The sequence below is a fragment of the Excalfactoria chinensis genome, chromosome Z (assembly GCF_039878825.1).
Source record: "Excalfactoria chinensis isolate bCotChi1 chromosome Z, bCotChi1.hap2, whole genome shotgun sequence".
NCBI lineage: Eukaryota > Metazoa > Chordata > Aves > Galliformes > Phasianidae > Excalfactoria > Excalfactoria chinensis.
In genome coordinates this window covers 41,516,888-41,539,154 of record NC_092857.1, presented here as the reverse complement: position 1 = coordinate 41,539,154, position 22,267 = coordinate 41,516,888, and the positions used below count along the sequence as shown (strand labels likewise).

General features: G+C 37.7%; 1 protein-coding gene across 1 annotated transcript in view; it reads left to right on the top strand.

Annotated features, from left to right (window-relative positions):
- Positions 1-20,360, top strand: part of RAD23B (RAD23 homolog B, nucleotide excision repair protein) — a 35,602-nt gene extending 15,242 nt beyond the window's left edge. The window contains exons 4-10 of the mRNA XM_072360199.1: positions 1,550-1,806; positions 5,120-5,175; positions 8,514-8,641; positions 14,065-14,188; positions 15,260-15,387; positions 15,795-15,968; positions 18,180-20,360. Coding sequence (XP_072216300.1) covers positions 1,550-1,806; positions 5,120-5,175; positions 8,514-8,641; positions 14,065-14,188; positions 15,260-15,387; positions 15,795-15,968; positions 18,180-18,293 — 981 coding nt within the window. The 3' untranslated portion in view covers positions 18,294-20,360. The remainder of the gene's footprint in view (positions 1-1,549; positions 1,807-5,119; positions 5,176-8,513; positions 8,642-14,064; positions 14,189-15,259; positions 15,388-15,794; positions 15,969-18,179) is intronic.
- Positions 20,361-22,267: the final 1,907 nt, after the last annotated feature.

Below are 22,267 nucleotides of genomic sequence, written 5' to 3'. Positions count from 1 at the left end.
GGTTGCAATAGCAAATTAAAGGAAATAGCTGTGGTGTGTGCTTGATGTGTCTTTGCTTTTGACCAGTTGTTAGATTGCTGTCAGGGAATCAAGCCACTGATTATCTACTTCTTCAAGACACTTGGGGTTTGAATTAAAACTGTCTTCATCTGTGTCTTGAGATATGAGGATAACTGTGGAGTTAAACGTCCTCCTCTTGAGGAAGAAAAGTTATGTCAAGTTGCACTTCACATATGGCCAGTATTAGTTCCTAAGATTCTTCATTTGAATGTGGCTGTTGTTGCACTTGTGGATAAAAAAATGTTCTAGTCTGTAGTATACAATTTGTGACATTTATTAGTAGAAGCAGATATGGATAGGTTTTCAGAGTGTGTTTCTCATTTTGTTTATAGTACAAGAGACCCAACAAAAATTGTTGAATGCAGTTCCTTATGTCAACTTGTGTTTCAGTGTTGGGCAGTTCAGTTTTTCCTACTTGTGAGTTGATTCTGGGTGTGAGATGCCTGTTGCATAAGCACAACTGCAAACTTTTTTTTGATGATCAGAACTACTGACTTTTTTTTTCCCAGCAAATGCTTGGTAAAGTCATCTTTACTGTACCTGCTGGAAGCTGTTCAATCTCAGATTTTCTGTTCAGACAAAAGGGGGAAATGTGTTTTCCCTAATTAAAAATAACAAAATAACAACAAACATTGTCTGAAAGCAATTCGCTTTATGTAGTTGTGTTCTGCTGTTTCTCTTGGGGAGGTGAGGATGCAGCCAGATGTGTAAGTAAGGGACTATAGGGATACGGCTTTCAAAAATTCAATTCCAAAAGTTATTTCTTTCTGATAGATTAATACTGTATCAGAAATTCGTATTTCCAATAGTGAGGCATGAAGATCAAAGCACAGTTGTGTGAGTATTAGCAAACATGAATTTCTTGCTGTTGGTCTGATAGTGCTTGATTCTGCTGGACTTCCAGTACTTAATATCAAACTCAAGTATGTGAAGTGTTTTTTGTGTGATGTTTTAAATCAGTAAGCAGTGCAGAAGGTAAACTTGTTACAGGTGAAGCTTAAATTTATAACCCTTCATTCTTAATATCTCATTTTCCAGAAAACAATACTGATAATGAAAATTGATTTCTGCCTTTATCACTTATTTGTAAATATGAGTGGTGAAAAAACCTTATACTTATTATACTTGTCAGATGTCTTCTGACAACTGTTTCATCTAAAAAATGCACTTTTAGAAAACACAGGATTTATCTCATATTTGGAGTAGTGCAGTTTACAAATATTTGGACCTCACCTTTTCATTTCCCATCACAGGTGAACAGTGTGAATGCTTAGGTGTCTTAATAAGTACTCAAGTGACACTACCAGTTGCCAATTTAAGCACAACAAAAGGTATAGATTATCTTGGAAAATATTAATATTATGGTTGTGTTTGACACTGCTGCCTCAACAACAAATAGTTATAATAGAACTTATTCATTGTATTCTGTAGGAAGCATTAGTTTAATAGCTTTGTTGTGTTGTGTTTGAATTCTGTTGTCTTCCAATAGCCTAAAGCAGCAGCTGCAGCAACTACGGAAACTCAGCAGACTAATTCCACTACTGGCACTAGTGTGACAACCGCAGCTCCCACACCAATCTCTGCACCAACTCCTGCAGCTGCTCCTGTGCCAGCTCCTGTCCCTACCACTCCAGCACCAGCTGCAGTTGCTTGTGAATCTGCACCTGTGAGTACTCCTAAAGAAGAAAAGCCAGCAGAAAAACCACCAGAGGCACCAACTGCTGTCAGTTTCTCATCTAATGAAAGGTATGAATGAACCTCCAAAAATGGCTTCTCTTGTCCATTTCGGTTGCTTCTAGTTCTGGCTTTAAGTTGAATTTTCCATTACAGTATTAGTCCAATCCCTTTTTCTGTCCTACATAACTTTTCTTATTGTCTGTAACTTCAATCTCTGACTTAACAACATTACTTAGTTGTTTTTCATGTGGGAATATGGTTTTTTGACTAAACCTATGGAGTGGGGAATTTAATGACACAGAATAGTTGTTTTGCCTCCATGTTTCAGAGAGACTGTGGCCTAAAGTTTCTTAGAGCGATACTCAACTGTGTGGAGAACTGCTGTTACCAAAGCTTTTCAAAGGGTGTGTCCTTTTTTGTTCATGGAACTCTAGTTGCAGTTTAATCATACATCGTACTGGTTAGCTTTGAACCACGCTCTTGTACTGCTCTTAACTTCTGGAAAGAACTTTTTTTATTTTTTCCAAAGTGTAAATTAAAACTTTCCTCTTAACCATGTAATAGCTTAAATCCACAAACTTAGTCATTGTGAATAATACCTGGCCTATATGCAGATAGCTGTGGGAAATGGGATGCCTTTTAACCTCAATTCTCAACATTCAGGAAAATCAGGTGCAAAGTTAGAGGTTACCTCCCTGTTCTATGCTGTGGACTTTGCTCACCTAAAATTACATAAGTGTTGCATGGGATTAGAATCTTCTTAATTATAGTTTAGTGGCCTTCGAGTGATGCATAGCATCAGGTCTTCATTTTTCATATTGCTTTGCAGTTACTTCTGTATTGCTTACATGAATACCAGTGCACAGAACATTAATTTTTGAAATGGTTGTACTTAAATGCCATCAAATATTGATTTGTTTTGATGTTGAGGAAACAAAACTTTTAATTGGCTAATGTCCTAAAAATCACAGAACAGATTTCACGCACTGAATACCTGAATTGTTGGTTTAATTTTGCAAAAAAAATTACATTTGAGAAATTACGTCTGTTCACAGCAAGTTACAAATGAAGCTTCAGTTGTCAGTAGAAGAACTTAAAATTCTTAATGAGTGCTTTTTTTGCTGCTTGGTTTGTATAGTGAGTTCAGAGATAAAATTTCATCTTTAGTACTAAAATAACTTTCCATGTTTTCCATGTAGAGACTGCAGGGTTGTAAAACCTGCTGTAAGGGAGTCTCAGTGTAAATACTTAAAAGGAGAAAGCAAAAGAAAAAACTGAGAAATAAGAAGTACTCTGTGCTATTACCTGCCTTGATTTTTTTTTTTTTTTCTGACTACTTTTAGGTTTTGATTTGCTTTAGAAGCTAAATTACTAAAGTTGATGAAGCACGTTTCTTGTTTTTTTTCTTTTTTTCTTTTTTTACCCTTGGCCTGGCAAACTGATTTTCTCTTTTGTTTTTAATCAATTGCAGTTGTTATAATTCACTATCACACATAAAATTTATTTGTAGTTACCAGTCATATTTCTAATTTCATCTGAAAACTGATGCAGATTATTAAGGTCTTGTGTTAGGAGTTACTCTGTTACTCTGTTAGGAGTAGCCAGCTCTGTAGCCTGATGGATGTGACGTATCTGCAGTTCCTTGTCCCTGAGTCTATCAAGTACTGAGGTGGAGCACACAGTCCCTGTAGGTACACGTACACACAATGTATGTGTACCTATATGTATGACTGGCTGCACAGATCAGCACAGACTAAAAAATAAAGTTCTTAAGCAAATGTGCATCACCAGCAGTCTCATGCCATTCACTCAAAGGCAGGGCTTACTATTGAAGAATACACTCATACGTACCCAGAAAAATGAATTCACCCAGTACCTGGCCTTAGTCTTTTCCAGTAGCAGAACCCTAAATTTCCCAGTCTCTCCAGTTACTGGTGCTTGTACATGCAGCCAACCTCCCGAGCCCAGCAACCCCATTCTAGGTGCTCATGTTTGGTGTCCCTCTGTACCCTGACTTGTATGCACATACACAGAGTGGATCTGTTGTGGCTGTAGGCATGCAGTGTACCAGCACCTACTCCCTGCGTGCTCTGTTCTCACATGCATGGAAACACAAACAAATGGGCTTCCCTGCTACCTGACTGAGGCCCATAGCTGATGCTCAGGTGCCTACAGTCCTTCCAGCAGCTGACCTATTTTCTGCCATTTCATATCTGGCTCTCATGCCTTTTATCCTGCTCAACAGCTGGTCAGCCTTGACGTTCACTGGTGAGTACATGCCCATGTACACATCCCTGTGCACTGTGCATGCACTCCAGTTTCTTCAGTTTGATATAGGCCTGTGTGGTCCATCCCTTCTTCAACTGCTGGCATCTAGACCTCCATATGCTCGTGCATATTGAATGAATACACTCTTGGTAATGGAGAAGTTATTTAAAATTGTGCCTAGAACAGTGCTGGTGATCAGGTGCAGGGAATGACCAGTCAAATGCTATTTATGAGTTACTGGTCCTTTTCAGTTGTCTTTACCCTCTCTTCTTCACCCCATACTTTTCATCTACTAAGTGCCTTAATGCCTGCCTTTCCCTGCCTTTCATTCTTCCTCTAAATAGTCCCTGATAAGTCTTTCACAACCTCCAAATGCTTTTTCTGGCTACACACAGTGAGTCCCATCACCCTGTAGACAGTAGTGCCCTTGGTGACCTGGAGATCATCTCCTGTTGACTCAGCGAGTGTGTCACCCCCAGCCTATTAGGCTGAGCTTCAGATTGCAGCCCTGGAAAGAGCTGAGACAGGGGCTCCCTTGGCTCTAACTGGGCTGTTGGGGTTCATCTGCCTGCTGTTGTGCTCCCTGGTGAGTCTTTTCTCCTGTAACATAATAATTTTGACAATTTGAGAGAGAATAATTGCAAATATCAGCAATTTGTTTTACTGGAAAAGTAAGATACTGATATTTTAAGGACTTCCTTGGGTCCTCACTGAGGTCAAACCAAATTATACCAGTGAATAAGGGGAGGCAGTTAAGGAGACTGCTGTCTGCTTTGAAAAACCTTGTTCTCCCACTCTTCAAAACATTCTAGCAAACAGATGGCTAAACCCTGAACAGATGGGTAAGAGCCAAAATTCTGGGGGGTAGAGGGAGAGGTTGGTCTATCAGTGTTAAAAGTGGTAGCACTGTAAGTTTATAAAGTCTGGTCTCGCTATAAATCCAAGCTCAAGTTCTTTGGAAAAACTTTTTATTCATTAAAAAAAAGGAAAAAAAGAAAAAAAGGGGGCCACTTAAGAGTTAAACCTGCTGCTGCTTTTTTGAAAAATAAATAAATAAAAATAGGAAGTTTTCCAAAGTTTTGTAATTACCATTGCACTTGTCTTCGTCTTACAGTACAACAGGTGATACATCTCGATCAAATCTTTTTGAGGATGCTATAAGTGCACTTGGTAAGTGGAGTGTTTTTTTAATGTAGACATTATTTTGGTGCAGCAGAAACAAATGACGGATTAGCAGATGTTGACATTCTCTTCTGTATCTGTCATTGCCAAAGTTATGATCGAAATACACTTTTCTGAGTTGAAGTTAATATCTTAGAACCAGCATCAAGAATTCTTTACTGAAGAATATATCACTTCATTTATTTTTGTTGTGTAAGAGGAATATCCTTATCACTCCTAGTTTTTTTAATGCTTTCTTTAATTTCTCTTCTAACTGTCCAGTTTGAATTGGCGGGGATAAAACAGTAGATGTGAATATATGTGCTTTTCTTTTTACCTTTGCTTCCTAGTGAACAGGTTACACGAAATGTCTGCTTTTATTATTCACCTGTTCTACTTCGACAGTGCTGTTAGAGAATCTACTTTGAATCTGTCAGAGTGGATGAATGCAGTCAGGCTGCTGCTGTCTGGGTTGAGCAGTAAATGTCTCCATATACTAGTGTTCAGTTTACTTTTCTTTGATGGTTTAAATGTCTTTGTTTCTCAGTGGAATAAACAGAATAAAAACAGTAGGAATTTCTATACTTTTCTTGTGCTTATTTTGCTACTTAGGAAATTATTAGGTAAACAGTACCCCTACTTTAATATTTAGAAGGAATTTTTTTGAGCGTAGCAAGTTAGCACACAGAAATAAAGAGGGAAGTGGAATTCTGTTGTCTTTCTCTGTGAACGTTAACATTTTATTCTAAGATACAGGTTAAACCAAAATATCTTTCACATACATTTTTGTGTAGCAGTATTTGAATGCATTAGAAGCAGGTGTTGTGACTAAACAGCCTTAGGTGTTCTAAAAGCAAGAAATGTTTAACCTTTGTTAGTAACACAAGGTTTAGACTGTTTAGGGTTTTATATTATGACATGCTGGTGTAGACTGAAGAGCTGCATGAATTGAAATAGCTAACAAGGTACTGTAGGAAACAGTCGGTCTACTTCTGTGGCTTTTTTAAAGTACTGGAGGTGCTGCAAGCTTCCTTAAATATTAATTATTGCTTAATGACAGAGATCTGGTCATCATAAATACTCCTGTTAACAATAATGACCAATTATCTTAATTAAACTGATTGTCTTGATACAGATGTCTACAAAACTGATGAAAAGGCTTCTTTCTTTCTAGTGCAGGAGAAGAGGACCACCATCCATATCTATTTTATGTGAAAGTTCTTTCTAGTATAGTAAACATATGACCCTAACATTTGGAAGCACAAGACACTGAATGTAGTTTTCCGGAGCAGCATGCTGCTGAGTTCTATTTATAAAGGCAATAAGCATAAGCTCTTTTCATTCAGAAATTATTTTAAAAGGAATTGGCTTACCTGAATTCACAGAGTATTTTTTTGTGTCCTAAATGGGATCGTAGACATGTTCATACTGTTGCTTCTCAGTTACCCTGTAGGAGCATAATAGACTTCACTTAAAAACAGACATTGTTTTCTACTAAATTGCTTTTGTTTTGAGGTGCTGGAATAGGCAGCCCAGAGAAGCTGTGGGTGCCCCATCCCTGGAGGCCCTCACTGCCAGGTTGGATGTGGCTGTGGGCAGCCTTGTCTGGTGAGGGACTGCAAGGTCTCTTTCAATTTCATTCTGTGAATCTATGAAATCTGGCCTGGGATGTGTGTTGTTAAAAAGCAGAGAGATCGAATGTGTACCCTGCACTGCACTGATTTATATCCCAGCACAAGCAGTTGTGGACAACAGGCAAGCACACCCAGCTGCAGCCTCACAAACACTCTTAGCTAACGTTATTTAGAGAGAGTCCTGGCTGTATGATGGTACTGCTGGTGTGCAATTCCTGAATGACTGCTGTTGGTCTCGTGTTATTATACTGTTTAAATAGACTGTGTAGTAGATTCACAGTACTTCTGTTTCCTTCTTCCTCCTTTTTTCTGTGCAAAGTGTATCACTGCTCTGGTCTCTACCAAGCTTTTATTGAGAAAAGCACTACAGAAATGTTTTAGCATTAACTAATTGAATGAAAAGGTATTCTGTGTGCTGTTTATCTTCTTCAGTAAGAATAAACTGTTGGTGGATGGAAAAATATGAGCAGAAAGTTGATAAATAAATTAGTTGTTTGGGCTTTTTTACTTTTTGAAGATATGTACAGTAATATATAATTTTTAAGGCAAAGTTTGCATGATTGCTTATTTTAAGGAAATGAGTATGTAAAATAATGGCTATGTGTAAATACATGTATGTACTTTTAAGTTGCTTAAATCTAATGTTTTGAAATCTGAACAGTGGGTACTCACACTAGCCAATAGATGTTAAATCATTATTTATGCTTAATGCACAAGTGTCTTTGAGATAGTGCTGTTCTACTCTTTTAAATATATTTTTTAATTTTTCCTCTTGACTTTCTGTGAGAAGTGTCCCCTTAAAATGTTGCTCAGTTATGATTCAGAATAGTTTTTTCCTTTTTGTTTCAGAGGGTTTTTTTAAACCTTGTCTGTTTTTAACAGAAGTAAATGAAGCAGTTTATGTATACTTAATTTTATTTATTTCTATACCAATAGTATCATGAACTGTCCTGAAACTGTTCCATATACAGTATTTTTAACTTTGTCTTGATATCTGCAGGCATGAGCCAGGTTTAGTACATTTGTACCCAAAAAAGATCAGGAGCTTAGTGTGATGGATGTTTAGTCAAAAATACATTGTAATAATTTATTCCTCACTTGTCTTGAGATTCTTTTAGATATGACTTTAGTCTTCTGCTTGATTTCAGTTGCTCCAATTTAAGTTGGTTAAATTACTTCGATTGTTATTACCAGCTCATAGTTAATAGGCAATTATAATTTGATCATAACTTTATCACCTTTCTAACCATAGCTTAGTGTAAAGTACTTCTTAGGAATAAACATCAATGGCTAATAGAATCTGACAAGCAGGTTTCTGCCTAAAAAGCTTAATTTCTGAACTTACACTGCAGGAGACTTTTCATAATTATGTTAGAAATTGAATATTAGTTTTAATGATGTTGTTGAGCTTAGAGAAGAGCATAGAAAGGGAAGAGTATCTCAGTTATGAAGTTGGAATTGTCACGTGCTGCTTTTTTCTATGGATGTTTGTAGTGTGTTCATTATCCTAGAACTCTGCTATTCCAACCAAATGCATAATGAAACCATCAGAACGTGTTTTGATAGAACCATGGCGAGGTTAATATGACTCAGTGCTTACACTTCAGTGAATGACTCAAATTTGAGTAGAAGTGACACTTCTCCATTGAAGCTTTTTATGCTTATTTTTTTTGGTACCTTATTCACTTACAATGGTCATCATGTTACTTCTAGTGACAGGTCAGTCCTATGAGAATATGGTGACTGAAATCATGTCCATTGGCTATGAACGTGAGCAAGTAATTGCAGCGCTGAGAGCCAGCTTCAACAATCCAGACAGAGCAGTGGAATACCTTTTAATGGTGAGCAGTTTCTCACATATACTCCATTCTTTTCCTTCTTTTGTCCTCATTGAAGAGCTTCATATTTTATTTACCTGTTATTTTGAATATTGTTTTGATCATGTGCTATGGGAAATACTGAAGTTGTTGATAGCTACATCTCTTGCTTTGTTTATATTCTGTTGATTTTTTTTTTTTTAATGGTTATATGTGTTAGGTATACCCAGTTTCATTGCCAGTGACCAACCCAAGCAGTGATTGTTGTGACATCTTAGTGATAATGCTGCCTTTTAGTGTGTATAACATCACACCAAGGTAGCACTTCAAAAATTCTTGTTCATCATTACTACTAGTTGTACACAACAATCATATTAATGTGTTTTCCAAACAGAAGGACTTGTAAATTTTTATTAACAAGTGCTTTACTTATGCAGTGTTCTGGGCAAGAAACAATTTCCCTTGTCAAAAAAACACAATTTCAAAAGTGAAATGAACTTGATTGACTTGAGAGGTAATAAAATAGTAACTTCACTTCAATGGAAATCTTGTAAGTTATTTTAGGGTTTTTTGTTTATGTCCTCATTGTTGTTGCTTTTTAAATTACATCTCATTTTAAAGCCAGCTGTCTTGAACTAGCAGAGTATGAGAACAGAATTTCTGAGAGACTTGATATGAAAACTGACCTCCAGCTGCAAAGTTTCTCTTTTGTAAACAAAATTTTTTGTTAGTGTGTACAACTAGCAGTCACTGGCACGGTTGCTACTCACACAATTGATCCCAAGATCCTGCAGTTTCTAAATGAGCAACAAATGTTTTGAGTACATGAATGTAAAAAGTTAAACTCTCATCTGGAATGGGAGCAAACAAAGGCTTTGAATTCTTGATACCCTGAGGGCAAATGGAGTAGTTCCAACCCAGCTGTCATTAATCTGGAAATCTCAAATATTTATTTTTCATGCCTTGGAAAGTGTTGGTTTTACTGTCTGCTCACTGTGCGTTTAGTTTGTACATAAATCCAGTGCCCCTTTGAAGTGCTGCGTTTGGTGTGTGTTCCCCAGCCGTGTACAGCCTGTAGTGCTTTTGCAGTCAGAATATTTCCCTGCTTTAGCTCATTTGTGTTGAGGAAAAAAACAAAAACAGATTATCCTGGAGGTAGTTTAACAGGTGGCATGTTTGTTCATCAAACAGATAGATTCTGTCCTGAGTAGTTAATTTCTTGCTCAGTAGGCCTGTGGGTCTTTCTCTTGCATATGTGGTCTCCCTTCTATTTTTTGTCATTCTCTTCTGAAAATGTTTTCCTTTTTCTGTCAGCTGGAGAGAGGAGTGGGGAGAAGTAATCTTGTTCTCAGAGAACGTTAGTATACAGACTAATTTTTTTCTGTTAGAAAAATGCTATTGGTGCTGCTGAACTTTTAGACAGTTTTTTGGTCTATCTAAATATGTTCATGACCAATCTACTGCATCAGGAAAATGTTTTCTTCAGTTAGTATTGTTCCACTGATAACACGGTTCTTTGATCTCCTAATTTAACAGCCTCCAAATGATCTGCAGGGTAGCTTTAGGATGTTGAGCTCTTAAGTGCTCACAATTATTGTGATTTAAAGAATCAGCACCAAGAAAAAAGCCTTTAAGCGTTTGGAAAGGAAAGGTCAAGAGTAGTTAATATAGCTGTTCTGTGGATGAGCACTGAAGAATCACTGACAGCAAGTGGGATCATTTAACAAGCTATTCAATTTTTACGGCTTAGTTTCTCAATCTTATATTGTCCTATATCCTTGAGCTGTGTTTGTAGAAAGAGATTTCAATTCTAAAACACATTTTTTTCTATACTTTAGGCTTGTGTTTAGGAGGCATTTAGATTCAAATCTGGTTTTGACCAAAGGTTTTCTTAACTCGTTAGTTAGAGAGATGTTCTGTCAGTCATCCAGCCATCTAATTCTTTACAACCCTCCTTGTCCAAAAATGTATATGCTTCTTGGACTGTGCCTGATGTGATTATTACATGCACCTGTGGTGAACGGTGTCTGCTAATAAATCACTCTGATGTTCAGTTAAACTGTAAACAGATCTACTCAAAGTAAGGCAAAAAAGTGCCCTTCTCACAGTTCAAGTGATGTTTACATTCCAAATTTAAGTTTGTGTTTGTTGATACTGTGCTTGTATAGATGTGTAAAGGGGGTGCATATACCTTACTGATTACCATCACATATAGTCTGGGTTTGTGTGGTGGTTTTTTTTGGTTTTTTGATAATAATATTTCATCATTGTATTTAAGAATTGAGGCAATATTCAAAGTAGTAAATTAAATCTAAGTAAATTTGGTTAGGCTAGTTTCCATAGTGTTTCCATTCAAGGACGGACTTGAGGTTTAAACAAACATTCACTGTTTGGTCTGGATACAGATAGTAGTGACAACACATGCCTGAGAATATGTAAAGTCAACCAGTAATTCCAGAAGTTTAACCCACGTTCATGAGATCATTGCTGCAATACTTGAAGGGAATGTATAAACAGGAGAGGGTACGGCAGTTTACAAGGGTGGATAGTGATAAGACCAGGGGGAATGGTTTTAAATGGAGACAGGGGAGGTTTGGGTTAGATATTTGGAGGAAGTTTTTCACTCAAGAGGGTGGTGAAGCCCTGGAACAGGTTGCCCGAGGAGGTTGTGGATACCCCATCCCTGGAGGCATCCAGGACCAGGCTGGATGTGCTTCTGGTCAGCCTGTTCTGGTGGTGGGCAACCCTGCACATAGAAGGGGGATTGAAATGAGATGATCTTGGTGGTCCTTTTCAACCCAGGCCATTCTACGATTTTGTGGAGTCACAGAACAGACTGGCTTGGAAGATGCCTTAACACCCACCCAACCCCATGCCATGCGCGGGGCTGCCCCCACTAGCTCAGGATGCCCAGGGCCCCATCCAACCTGGCCTTGAGCACCTCCAGGGTTGGGGCACCCTCAGCTTTCCTGAGCAGCTGTGCCGGGGCCTTGCTGCCCTTTGAGTAAAGAATTCCCTCCTGACACGTACCCTAAATTGCCCCTCTTTCAGTTTAAAACAATTCCCTTTTGCTATATTGGTACACTCCACATCATACCTTAATTCATATATTATAATTGAATTCCCAAAAATCTTAGCATCATGGAATTTCCCAAGTTGGAAGGGATCCATAAGGGTTGTGGAATCTAGCTCTAGACTCCACACAGGATGACCCAAGAATCAAGCTGTAATTCCAAGTGTGCTATCCGAATGCTTCTTGATCTCAACCAGGTTTTGATGCTGGGCACTGTTTCTGCAAGCTAAGTACAACTCTGTCCTGAAGTCTTAGTCTTCTCTTCCTACTGTTTACACTTAGCCTGATCTTTATGGGAAAAGGCAGTGCTCTATAGAACAGTGGTAGAAGAGTCACCACAGAGTTATGTAGCAAATGTACTTTTCTCAGCACTTTGTGGAAGGAAGAATGTGTAGCAAGCTTATAGAGTCAAATGAAGTAATAAAATGTGAGAATGGGAACGTCTGCGTTTATTCCTCTGAGTGACCTAAATACAGACTTAGGTTTTAGGCAGATTATACCTTGATGTGTTTCTTATCTCTCGGATAGGGCAGAATTTTCCCCAGGTCATTGTGCGGTTCTTTGTTTTTATATGTGGTCTTTATTTTGGCTATATATTTGTTCCTTTAGTTGAGCTACGGTGATGAATGTATCGTGTGAAGAGCACATGTTACAGCAGGGTTTTCAATCTACATTACCTACCACTGACTTCTGTGATAGATTTTCCAAACACTTTACTCATCTGGTTGCACTGATATAGTGGACTGTCTGTGGTAGACAGCCAAGCACCACATGGCTCTTTGTGCAGTTCCTTGCACTGCTGTGGGGCTGAGAATTAGAAAAATATTCTGAAATAAGAGGCAGTTTAATAGATGAAAAAAAAAAAATGCCACTTGGAAAAGCGAAGCATGATTAGGAATTAGTTCACTACTTTTGTCAGGCAGATATTTGACCATTTCCAGGTAAGCAGGTTTTCATTGCACTTCAAAAAAAAAAAAAAAAAGGGGGGGGGGGGAAGGCTTGGGAAAGTACTGTAACTTGAAACATTGCCTCTTTCTCCCTCTTTTCTCCCCAACTTTTGTTGCTGAGCACATCATCACATAGCAGTGGGATATCCCTTGGTTGCTGGAGTCAGCTGACCTGGCTGCATCCCCTTGCAGTTTATTGTGCATCCTCAGTTCCTTGCTGGCAGGGCAGCACAAGAATTTAAAAGACTGGTTCTGTAATGCCAGTCAATGAATTATCAATACTCTTTTCATCACAAATCCAAAACACAGAATCATACAGCTGTAGTCAAGAAAATTATCCCACTGATTAACAGTACAACTTTAGTTCTGTGCTTATTTCCTCCCATTCTTTTCCTTGTGTGTAGTTGTTCCCAAAATGAAGGATGCCTTTTTCCTTTGAAGTAAATGAAATGTGTTCCTTTATACCAGTCTTTCTGCCTTCTCAAACAATTGTGGATTTTTGGTGCTGTGGAGATGGAGTGTTGTGAGGTAGTTGATCTTATATAGGCTTGCTTGTTCAGGACTGGGCATAATGTAACTCCCCCAATGTCAGGATGCATGTCAGGCATCAGGCATATCAGGAGCCTTACTACTCCATGGAGTTATGCTTCTCATGTGTTCGTCCTGCTTGGCATTTCTCTCTCCCTGTACCATCAGGGTGTAGCCATATAGGAACTTTTCTGGTGTCTGTTCTACACTGATACAAAAGGCTGCTTGGAAAGGTATTTCTGGGTTTCAAGGAGGAAAAGGCAAGTTTGGTACAGAAATTCAATGACAAAGAGCGCAGTTAGGGTGGGAAGGGTTTCCAGATAGGATAAAGGTAGTCTGTGTGGGTTTCTAGATTTGTTAGGCTCACTGCCCTGAACAGTTAGTTAATATGTGAAGTTGTTTGCATGCAAAACAATAAACAGAATACAAGTTGACTGTTTCTGCTGAAAGTCTGGTAACTTTTCAGGCATTTTCACAGAAGATTTGGTGAACGATGACTGACAAACTGTTTTGTTGAGGAAAGTGGTTGTGCTGCCTCTTGATTAATTTTGCTGATAAGTAAATAACTGTTTGATGTAAGTTCAGTTAGCATTGTGTAATACATGATTATGTTGCTGTAAAGTAACTTTGTTTGCAAAACTCCATAACACTGTGTCAGATATCTTGGAACATAATTCATAGCAAGTATTTGTTCATGGACTGAAATGCACTTTTAAACTGATAAAGATGCTTTACCATGACAAATTATTTCTGTCGCAGTATGCTTCTCCACTTGTAAGTGAACACCTGTCACAGCATCTTGCTTTGCGTTTGCAGTGAAAACGGTAATATTTTTTCTTTGTTCTGAAATCTAAATATGTGCAGTATTCTGTAGGTAACAATGTCAACTGTGGTTTTAGGGCATACCTGGAGATAATCAGGCTGTGGCTGAACCAACTCAAGCAGCAGGAACTAGTACCTCCCAGTCTTCAGCGGTGGCAGCAGCTGTAGCAACCATACCTTCAACTGCTACTTCACTAGGAGGTAAGAAAGAGTACTCTTGAGGAGATACATAAATGTGTGCATTGAAACATTCTGTGCTTTAGTGAATTTGAATTCCTGGTAATTGTGAACTGATCAAAGTGAGTTGATAAGAGCCATAATACAGAAATAAGCTACATGTGGTACTGGCTTGCAACAAAAAGCTTGTGTTGATATATCTAGAATAATCAGTGAAATTTCTAATAGAGCTGGGATATTGACCATACACATAACTCCACTGGGGTTATCATCACAAATGTGGAGACAGTTGTACTTTCTCTCACATAGGGTCTGGCTTCCTCCTTCTTATCTCATTGTATACTGTTGACTGTGACTACACTAACATATTAACCGCAAATTAAGGCTGGTGGATGTAGTACCTAGTAGACCCACCATGAGCTAGGACTCTTCTCTATGCAGTGCAAGACAGGAACAGAATGGTTAGGATCCACTGCAGAAAATTGAGTCTTAGAGTGGAGGAAGTGTATGAAAGGAGCATAATCAGAGAGTATAAAATGTCTCTTAGTCTGTGGCAAAGACAGTGCCCAAGCTGTAATCCTGGTTAGCATCCAGAGTATTAAATACTGGTAGGACTTACAGCCCTCATCTGTTAGGAGAGAGAATTGAGAGAATTGAATGTTTCAGAGCACTTTTGATTGTGCTGAATTCATTGCAATATTTAATAGTACAGAATATATGGGATTCCAAGAAGTATATGGGATTCTAAGAAGGAAAGAACTGACCTACTACAGTAATTGGGACTCAATTGTAGGTCTAGTGGGAAGACAGTATTTGGCTGTGTGCCTCTGAATGAGATTACTCAAATGAGACATAAAGAGAAAACTGCTGGAGATCAGGGACAGAAACCTGTTGGATCTTCAGAGAAAGCTGAGTAAAATGAAAATGCACTTTTTTTTTAACCTTGGTGACTAACACATAGTTGGTAACAGTCTTCTTCAGTGAGGAGAAATTGACCAATTTGGTATCCTTTTTCTATGTACAATTACAATGTTAAATATGTGTATTAAAACAGTCTTGCTAACCTTTTGAAGACATTGTCTTACTGGTTTTCAGGACATCCTCTTGAGTTTTTGCGAAGTCAGCCCCAGTTCCAGCAGATGAGACAAATCATTCAGCAAAATCCTTCTCTGTTACCAACATTGATGCAACAGATTGGACGGGAAAATCCTCAACTACTACAGGTGAATCTTAAACGTACAAAATTGTTCTGCTCATTTTGATGTAGGTTTTACCAGAAAGGGAGATTACCTAAGATAACATGTTAATAGGAATTCCATAATACCATTGCTGACTTTTCAGCTTTTCTAACTGTATAGAACATTGTGCTATGACATTAGAAATGAAAGTTACTCTCTTTGTGAGAGGTGCTAAGCGCATCATGGAGAGGGTATCCACAACTGAACTCAAATGTGAAATTGCATTTCGTCTGGCTAGATTTAATAATCTTTTTCACTACACTTTTTTTTTTTTTTTTTACACATTTTTGACTGCTTAATTCACTGAATACAAATATTCCTACTTGCCTGGTGGAAGAACTAAACGTGTTTTGTTTTAATATTTCTTTCTTCTATTGTCCTGTTTATCACAGCAAATAAGTCACCATCAGGAGCATTTTATTCATATGTTGAATGAGCCAGTTACAGAGACCCGACAAGGTATAAGTGGCAGTGATGATAATGCCAGCATTGGAGTAGCAGAAGTTGGAAATGTTCACATGAGCTACATTCAAGTAACACCTCAGGAAAAAGAAGCTATTGAAAGGGTGAGCCTTTCTGCTTTGAAATGTTTGTCTGCTGCTCTAAGATGCTGACTGCTGCGTGCTTAAGATGTGCCTTAAGATTTTTTTTTTGTTAATTTATGCTAGTAGCGTATGAATTATTTCTGCTATTTCATAGCCACAATAGTTGTTTCACAGTATTCACAATAGCTGTTTCAAATCACATACATTTTAGCCATTTAGTCTGAAGTCTGGGTTTGTCCTACTTGAAAGATGCAGAGTCCTCTAAGTGATCAAAGGCCATTTGAATTAATAGATGATTGAGTTTCCCTTAGGAAAGGGATGTTGGGCAGTCCCTCTGGCAAACGCCTCAAAGCCTCCTATTTAAGATAACGTCTACTATGATTGATTTCCATGTACGAAGGAGTCTAAGTAATCCCTTTTAGCAAAAAGTATAGTTTTTTATATATTTTATAGGATAGTTAAGGCTCTCATAGTTATGTATATTAGTTGAAGTTGTTCCTTAACTCTGTCATCTGTTCATCAAGAGAAGTAATTAATTTTATCTTTAAACATGTCTATAAAACATACTTTTGAGGTTACATTGTGTTCATAGTATGGTATGCAACACTAAAATGTGTATTTACCTAGATGGTGGTGCCTTTTGAGATGTTTTTATTTATTTATTTATTTCCTTTTTAAGAACAAATAGTGAAGAATTGTACTGTGGTAATGTTTTTGTTGTTTATCAGAGGTGGATTTTTTTTAATGGGAAATCAAGAGGTTCTTAACTTTTATCAGAAAAGCCCTTCAATATAGTTGTCAGCTTTCTAGATATCAAGGAAACAGCTGATTAATAAAATCAGTCTAACAAAACTGTTTGCCTATATACTTTTTGTCAGATCATCCTCTCCACCCTGCATTTACTTATAAAACCTTTTTATGCAGTAGTACATTACCTTTTCGAACAGTTGCAAAACCCAACAGAGAGGGCTGTGAGCTTCTCCTGTTAATTCAGAGGAAACTTAGGTATCATACTTGTTACACATTGATGCTATTTGTAAGCAAATTAAAACTAAGAATGGCTGACAAGCAGTAGTAGGAAGTAGTTTCTTGCAGAGATTTGACTTGCCCTGTGTAGAAAAATATCTTATAGGTACTGTGAGGATTTTAATAAAGTCTGTAAATGACAGCATATTGTAGAATATTTTGAGTTGGAAGGGACCCTTAAAGTCCATCTAGGCCAACTCCCTTGCAGTAGGGACACCTACACCAGATCAGATTGCTCAGAGCTCTGTCCTGCCTGACCTTGAGCATCTCCAAGGACAGGGCATCAGCTACCTCTCTGGGCAGCCTGTGCCAGTGCCCTTATTGCTTCTTCCTTTATTTGTAGTCTAAATCTCCTCCTGTTTTAGTTTGAAACCATTTCCCATTGTCCTATCACAGCTGACGCTGCTAAAGATTCTGTCCTTTTCCTTTTTATAGACCCTCTTTTAAGATACTGAGAGACAGCTGTCAGGTCTCCCCAGAGCCTTCAGACTGAACAGCCTCAGCCTGTCCTTGTGGAGGGGTGTTCCATCCCTTGAGTCATTTTTGACCTCCTCCTCAGGTCTTAGGCTAAAACAAAATTTGATTTGCTGGAAGCATCTCAAATGCAAGCTAAGCCTATTTTCCTTGGCATAGTAACAAATCTCTCAAATATTCTAATGCCCAATTGTTAATATATCTTGGATATCAGTCTGCTGACTTTTGAAAGATTACTCTCAACTAGATACTCATATCTGAAATTTTTAGTGAAAGTTCAGCATTGCTGAATGTGGTCTGTTGTGCAACCTACCAGTTATAAGCCAAATCAGAGTCTGGGGGGCCTTGCTGCAGGCAAGTTCTGGTAGAAGACATGGGCTTTGTATCTTTAATCATTTAAAACATCAAAACAATGTTTTTTTCAACAGCAATGCAATGTGTAGTTACTTCCTGGACGCTACTGTGATGGAGGTTTATTTTAGTGACTTGCTATAGCAGTGAACAGTGGTGTGATTTATGGTGCTTAGATTCATGGAAATCACTTTTTGATTACAAACTTTATGTTGGTTTCTAGGGACGGAAGCAACATTTTCTTACTCCGTTCCGTTTAGTGGCAGCAGTAGCTGTTTTTTTAAAAAAAAAAAAAAAAGACATTTGCTTAGATGTTATTTGATAGTAGACATATAAGTAAGCTTAGTATACAAACATTCTAAATATGTTTCTTTTCTTCAGCTAAAGGCACTAGGATTTCCTGAAGGACTTGCGATACAAGCGTATTTTGCTTGTGAGAAGAATGAAAACTTGGCTGCCAATTTCCTTCTACAACAGAACTTTGATGAAGATTGAAGGATTTTTTTTATTTTATTTTTTTTAATCTTACACCTCACACCAGTGCATTACACTAACTTTGTTCAATGGATTGTCTGGGATATTTGGGCTTATATTCTTAGTGCTTGGGGTATGGTGTGTGAGGAGGGAAAAGAAAATGTGGTAAACCAAGTAAAGAAAACAGTATGTCTGCTTTAAATTAGCAGATGCAGCAAACCACACAGTGTAAAATACAACCAAAAATGAGCTTCTGCAGATATTTAGCTCCTTCTGTAATGTAGCTTAACATTTTTTTTTTCCAGGTTTTCATTCCTACTGTACCTTTTACAGAAAGGTAGTGTAATGCCCTGCTTCATGTTCCTTTCTATTGGTATTGGAAACAGCCTACCCTACTAGACTCCATAGTCTGTATTTCACGGCAACAGTGGAAAGCAACATTATGACATCTAAAAGATCTGATTAGATACAAACATGAATGCCAGCATGTGGGTACTTATTTTGCTGTCTAAAACCTGTTAAATTAGTGCAAGAAGCACATTATTTTAATGCTGGATTTAAAATGGATTTATTCAAATGAAAACCTATTTCAGCTAATCTTGATCTAATTGAGAAGCTCTTCCACCCACGCCACTTGTGATTTGGGAAGGTATATACACAAAGAAAAAAGTGCTCTCCTGTTCACTTCTTTTCTTTTGGCGAAAATTCCTAGGTACCTAATTACTGTTCACTTTGATGTTATGTTTCAGTAGAAGTGTTAAAAGCAATAGGTTGCATTTTTTACTTTATTGTATGCTTTATAGTGAATTGAACATCCATTTTTTTTGCCAGCAGATAAAACACAAGGCTCAGTTTTGTCCATTGCAGTGAGACTGAATCATCAAATCAAGTTTCACTTTCATACTTACCTTGGACCAACCTTTTAAAAGAACATAGAAATACAGTTGTAAGCATCTGAAGATCCTGGCATTCTTCTGATCTTGAGTAGATCGTAATAATCAAACTATTTCCCTTAAGTAAGGATTTTTTTTTTTCTTTTCACTTTGAGGAACAGACTTCAGAACTTGTAGAATCCAGCAAGCAATCAAGTTTCTGCTGTCCAAAAGAAAAAAAATGCATACCTTTCTATTGAAAATAAACTCTGATTATAGAATTCTTGATCTTAGACGCTGGTACCTTCTGACCCACTTATGTTTAGTCATAACAGAATGTAGTGTTTTCCTTTTATCATACATTCTCTGTTAGAGACAATCTTGCAGTGCTACTGGTGAAGGCAAATTCCAGTTTTGGCTAAAATTACTTCATGCATCCTTTCCTGAACACAACTTGGGGATATTTTGACTTTTTACTGTTGTACACCAATTGACTGAATTACAATTTTATCTCTAATAACGAAGGTGTTATTAGTATCACTAGTGGTACAGCAGTGAGTTGTGCCACTAATGATACTAATAATTTAGTGGTACAACCAAAGAATGATTTCCTGCTTTGTTTGTGTAGCAGTGGATTCAACAACTACTTAAGCTCAGAGTAGAAGTTAAGTCCTGAGAAAAGAGGGCAAGAAAGACTGAAGCATTTGTATTTTGTTTCTTCTTTGCTTTGTTGTAGTCTGTAAATAATTATCTGCATCAAATAATTAAATGTAATAAAACCTTTTACTTTTTCTTTGTATTCTTAAACATCTGTGATGTTTTTCCAGATGGTGTGTATTTTAGTTACTCAAATTTCATTATTTTCAGATTTCATAGGTGCATATTGTTTGAGTTATTAGTGATGCAACCAGAACTGTATCAGTAGAAGTGATACTGCGAAACAGAAAATGAATCTGTAATAATGTTTCATTTTGCACAAATTAACATTAATACCTGAGTCAGCCAGTAGGTTTTAACTAAGCAGGAATATCAGTGTATTTATGGACTTCGGGAGATTGATTGTAATGATGTAACACTCTGCACGAAAAAAAAGGGGATAATTGTTGTATGTAAAAGGAGCAGCTGTCAGGTGCTTGAGAAATGCCAAACTGATGCAAGTACTTCCTGAATGTACTCTACTACATAGCTGATATCTAAATAAAAACAAAAGCCTTTAGCTTGTGGGCGTCTTTTGTACTGATTAATTTGTTTGATATCAGAAATAACCATACCTTCTCAGGAAGATGGGGGAGGGAATGAATGCCTGTGAGTGTTTTCCTCTTCTTCCTGTAGTTAAGACTGTGAAATGTTTACTTGTTGTAGGTGCATTTGAATTAATGATTGTCCAGCATTGTTGCTGTAGAAGAACTGACTGCTTGACCAAGAGGTCTATCGCTGCTGTGGCCGAAGACCTAGTAGTAGTTGATGTTTCCAGTTTTCAGCAGTGAAGTAGTGTGCATTTGACTTCTGGCAAATGGTTGTTTGGTTTTATATGCTAGTAAAATATCGGAATATTTGCCAAGGAGAACAGGTATCTTTGTAGTTGCAGCCAAAGGGGAAGAATATATAGAACTCATGGTGAGAAAGGTGTGACCCGAGGAAGTTGCACAGGTATGCTGTGCCCTACATTTTATCAAGTGCTACCAGGAATGGTCTGCACAGAATGCTTTTCGGCTTGTATTCTGCAGATCTCTTAGGGATTTGGGACAGTTTTTTTTATCATGTATTCTTCTGCATCTGCGTCTAGAGACTTAGAATGAAAAGTTCATTTTACTTGCATTTAAAACAGCTAGTATGCAAAATTTGTATACTAAATTCATATACTAAATGTTCATTTACTTGAATTTTACTTTTTTATTTTGGTAAGTCCTGAAGTATTCATGTGAGTACTATGTGACGAAGGACAAAGAGCAACATCCTTGAGATTCGTGTTGCCAAAGATATCTTTTAAATTAAACTAACTTCATACACACCCCTCATCCTTTACTCTAAATGTACTCCTCAGCCCCACTTTTCCCACCTCCTTATTGCTGGAGGAAGCATGCAAGCTGCAAAGGGAGTGCTACCAGCTCATGTTAGAGAAAGGAAGAAAACGAGTTCAGAAGCTGAGATGTTGGGTAATGAAATAGTTGGTCTTAGGGTTGGATATGAAATAAAACAGTGAGTGCTGAATACATTGGATAGTAGAGGGGAAGCAGTGGAAGAGGATCAGTAGTTTTTGTGACAGTGCATGCCTGGGAGAGTTCAGCAGTGTGTTGAAGGTTGAGAGTACTGGAGTGGTGCAGCAGGACTGAGTAGCGAGTCAGCTTATGAGTAAACTTTTGGTGTAACTGTATGCATAAATTTTGCAAGATTTTTATTAACAGGGAAAGCAGGAGCAGAATTGACATTCCAGGAGACTGCAGATGGAAAGAAATGACAACGTTAACACATTTGCAAGAGCTCTGCCAGTGGAGAGTCTTGGATTGTCCAGACCCAATGAAGTGCTCCTGCTTAAAGCTAAAGGAACTTAGTTCTAACTACAGATCACATTGTTACGACCTGAAGTGCTCTTCAAGACTCTTAAGAAGATGTTGCTCAAGGTTGGAGAAATGAGTGGTCTGACTAAATGCTGCATTTCTTAGCAATAGCACTGTTTTGTTTATTTGTGCAGCTTTGCAAAGTACCAGATTGCCGTTGGCTGCAAATTTCATTTAGAGAGCTAATTCTGATGGAATTATGCTGCATAAGTGTGAATATAACTCGTGACCCGTCAGTACTGGTCTTAAACTGTACATTGTGACCTGTTGGAAGTTGCAGTGAAACCTGGGAATAATCTCAACAGAGCAGGAAGGTCAGGTTGAGGAGTTATTGGTGTGTGTGAAATGGGGCTGTAAATCAACGGAGCAATTTTTTTTATTTTTATTTTTTATTTTTATTTTATTTTTTACAATAGATAAGAGCATAACTGTATTGATTTATTTCCCATTTCTTGGAATTTAAAGGAACTGGTTCACTGGTACAGAAATACAATGAAAGACCAAATTTAGCACTTATCTAAGGCATTTATAGAATCACAGAATTCATGCAGTGCTCAAGTTAATG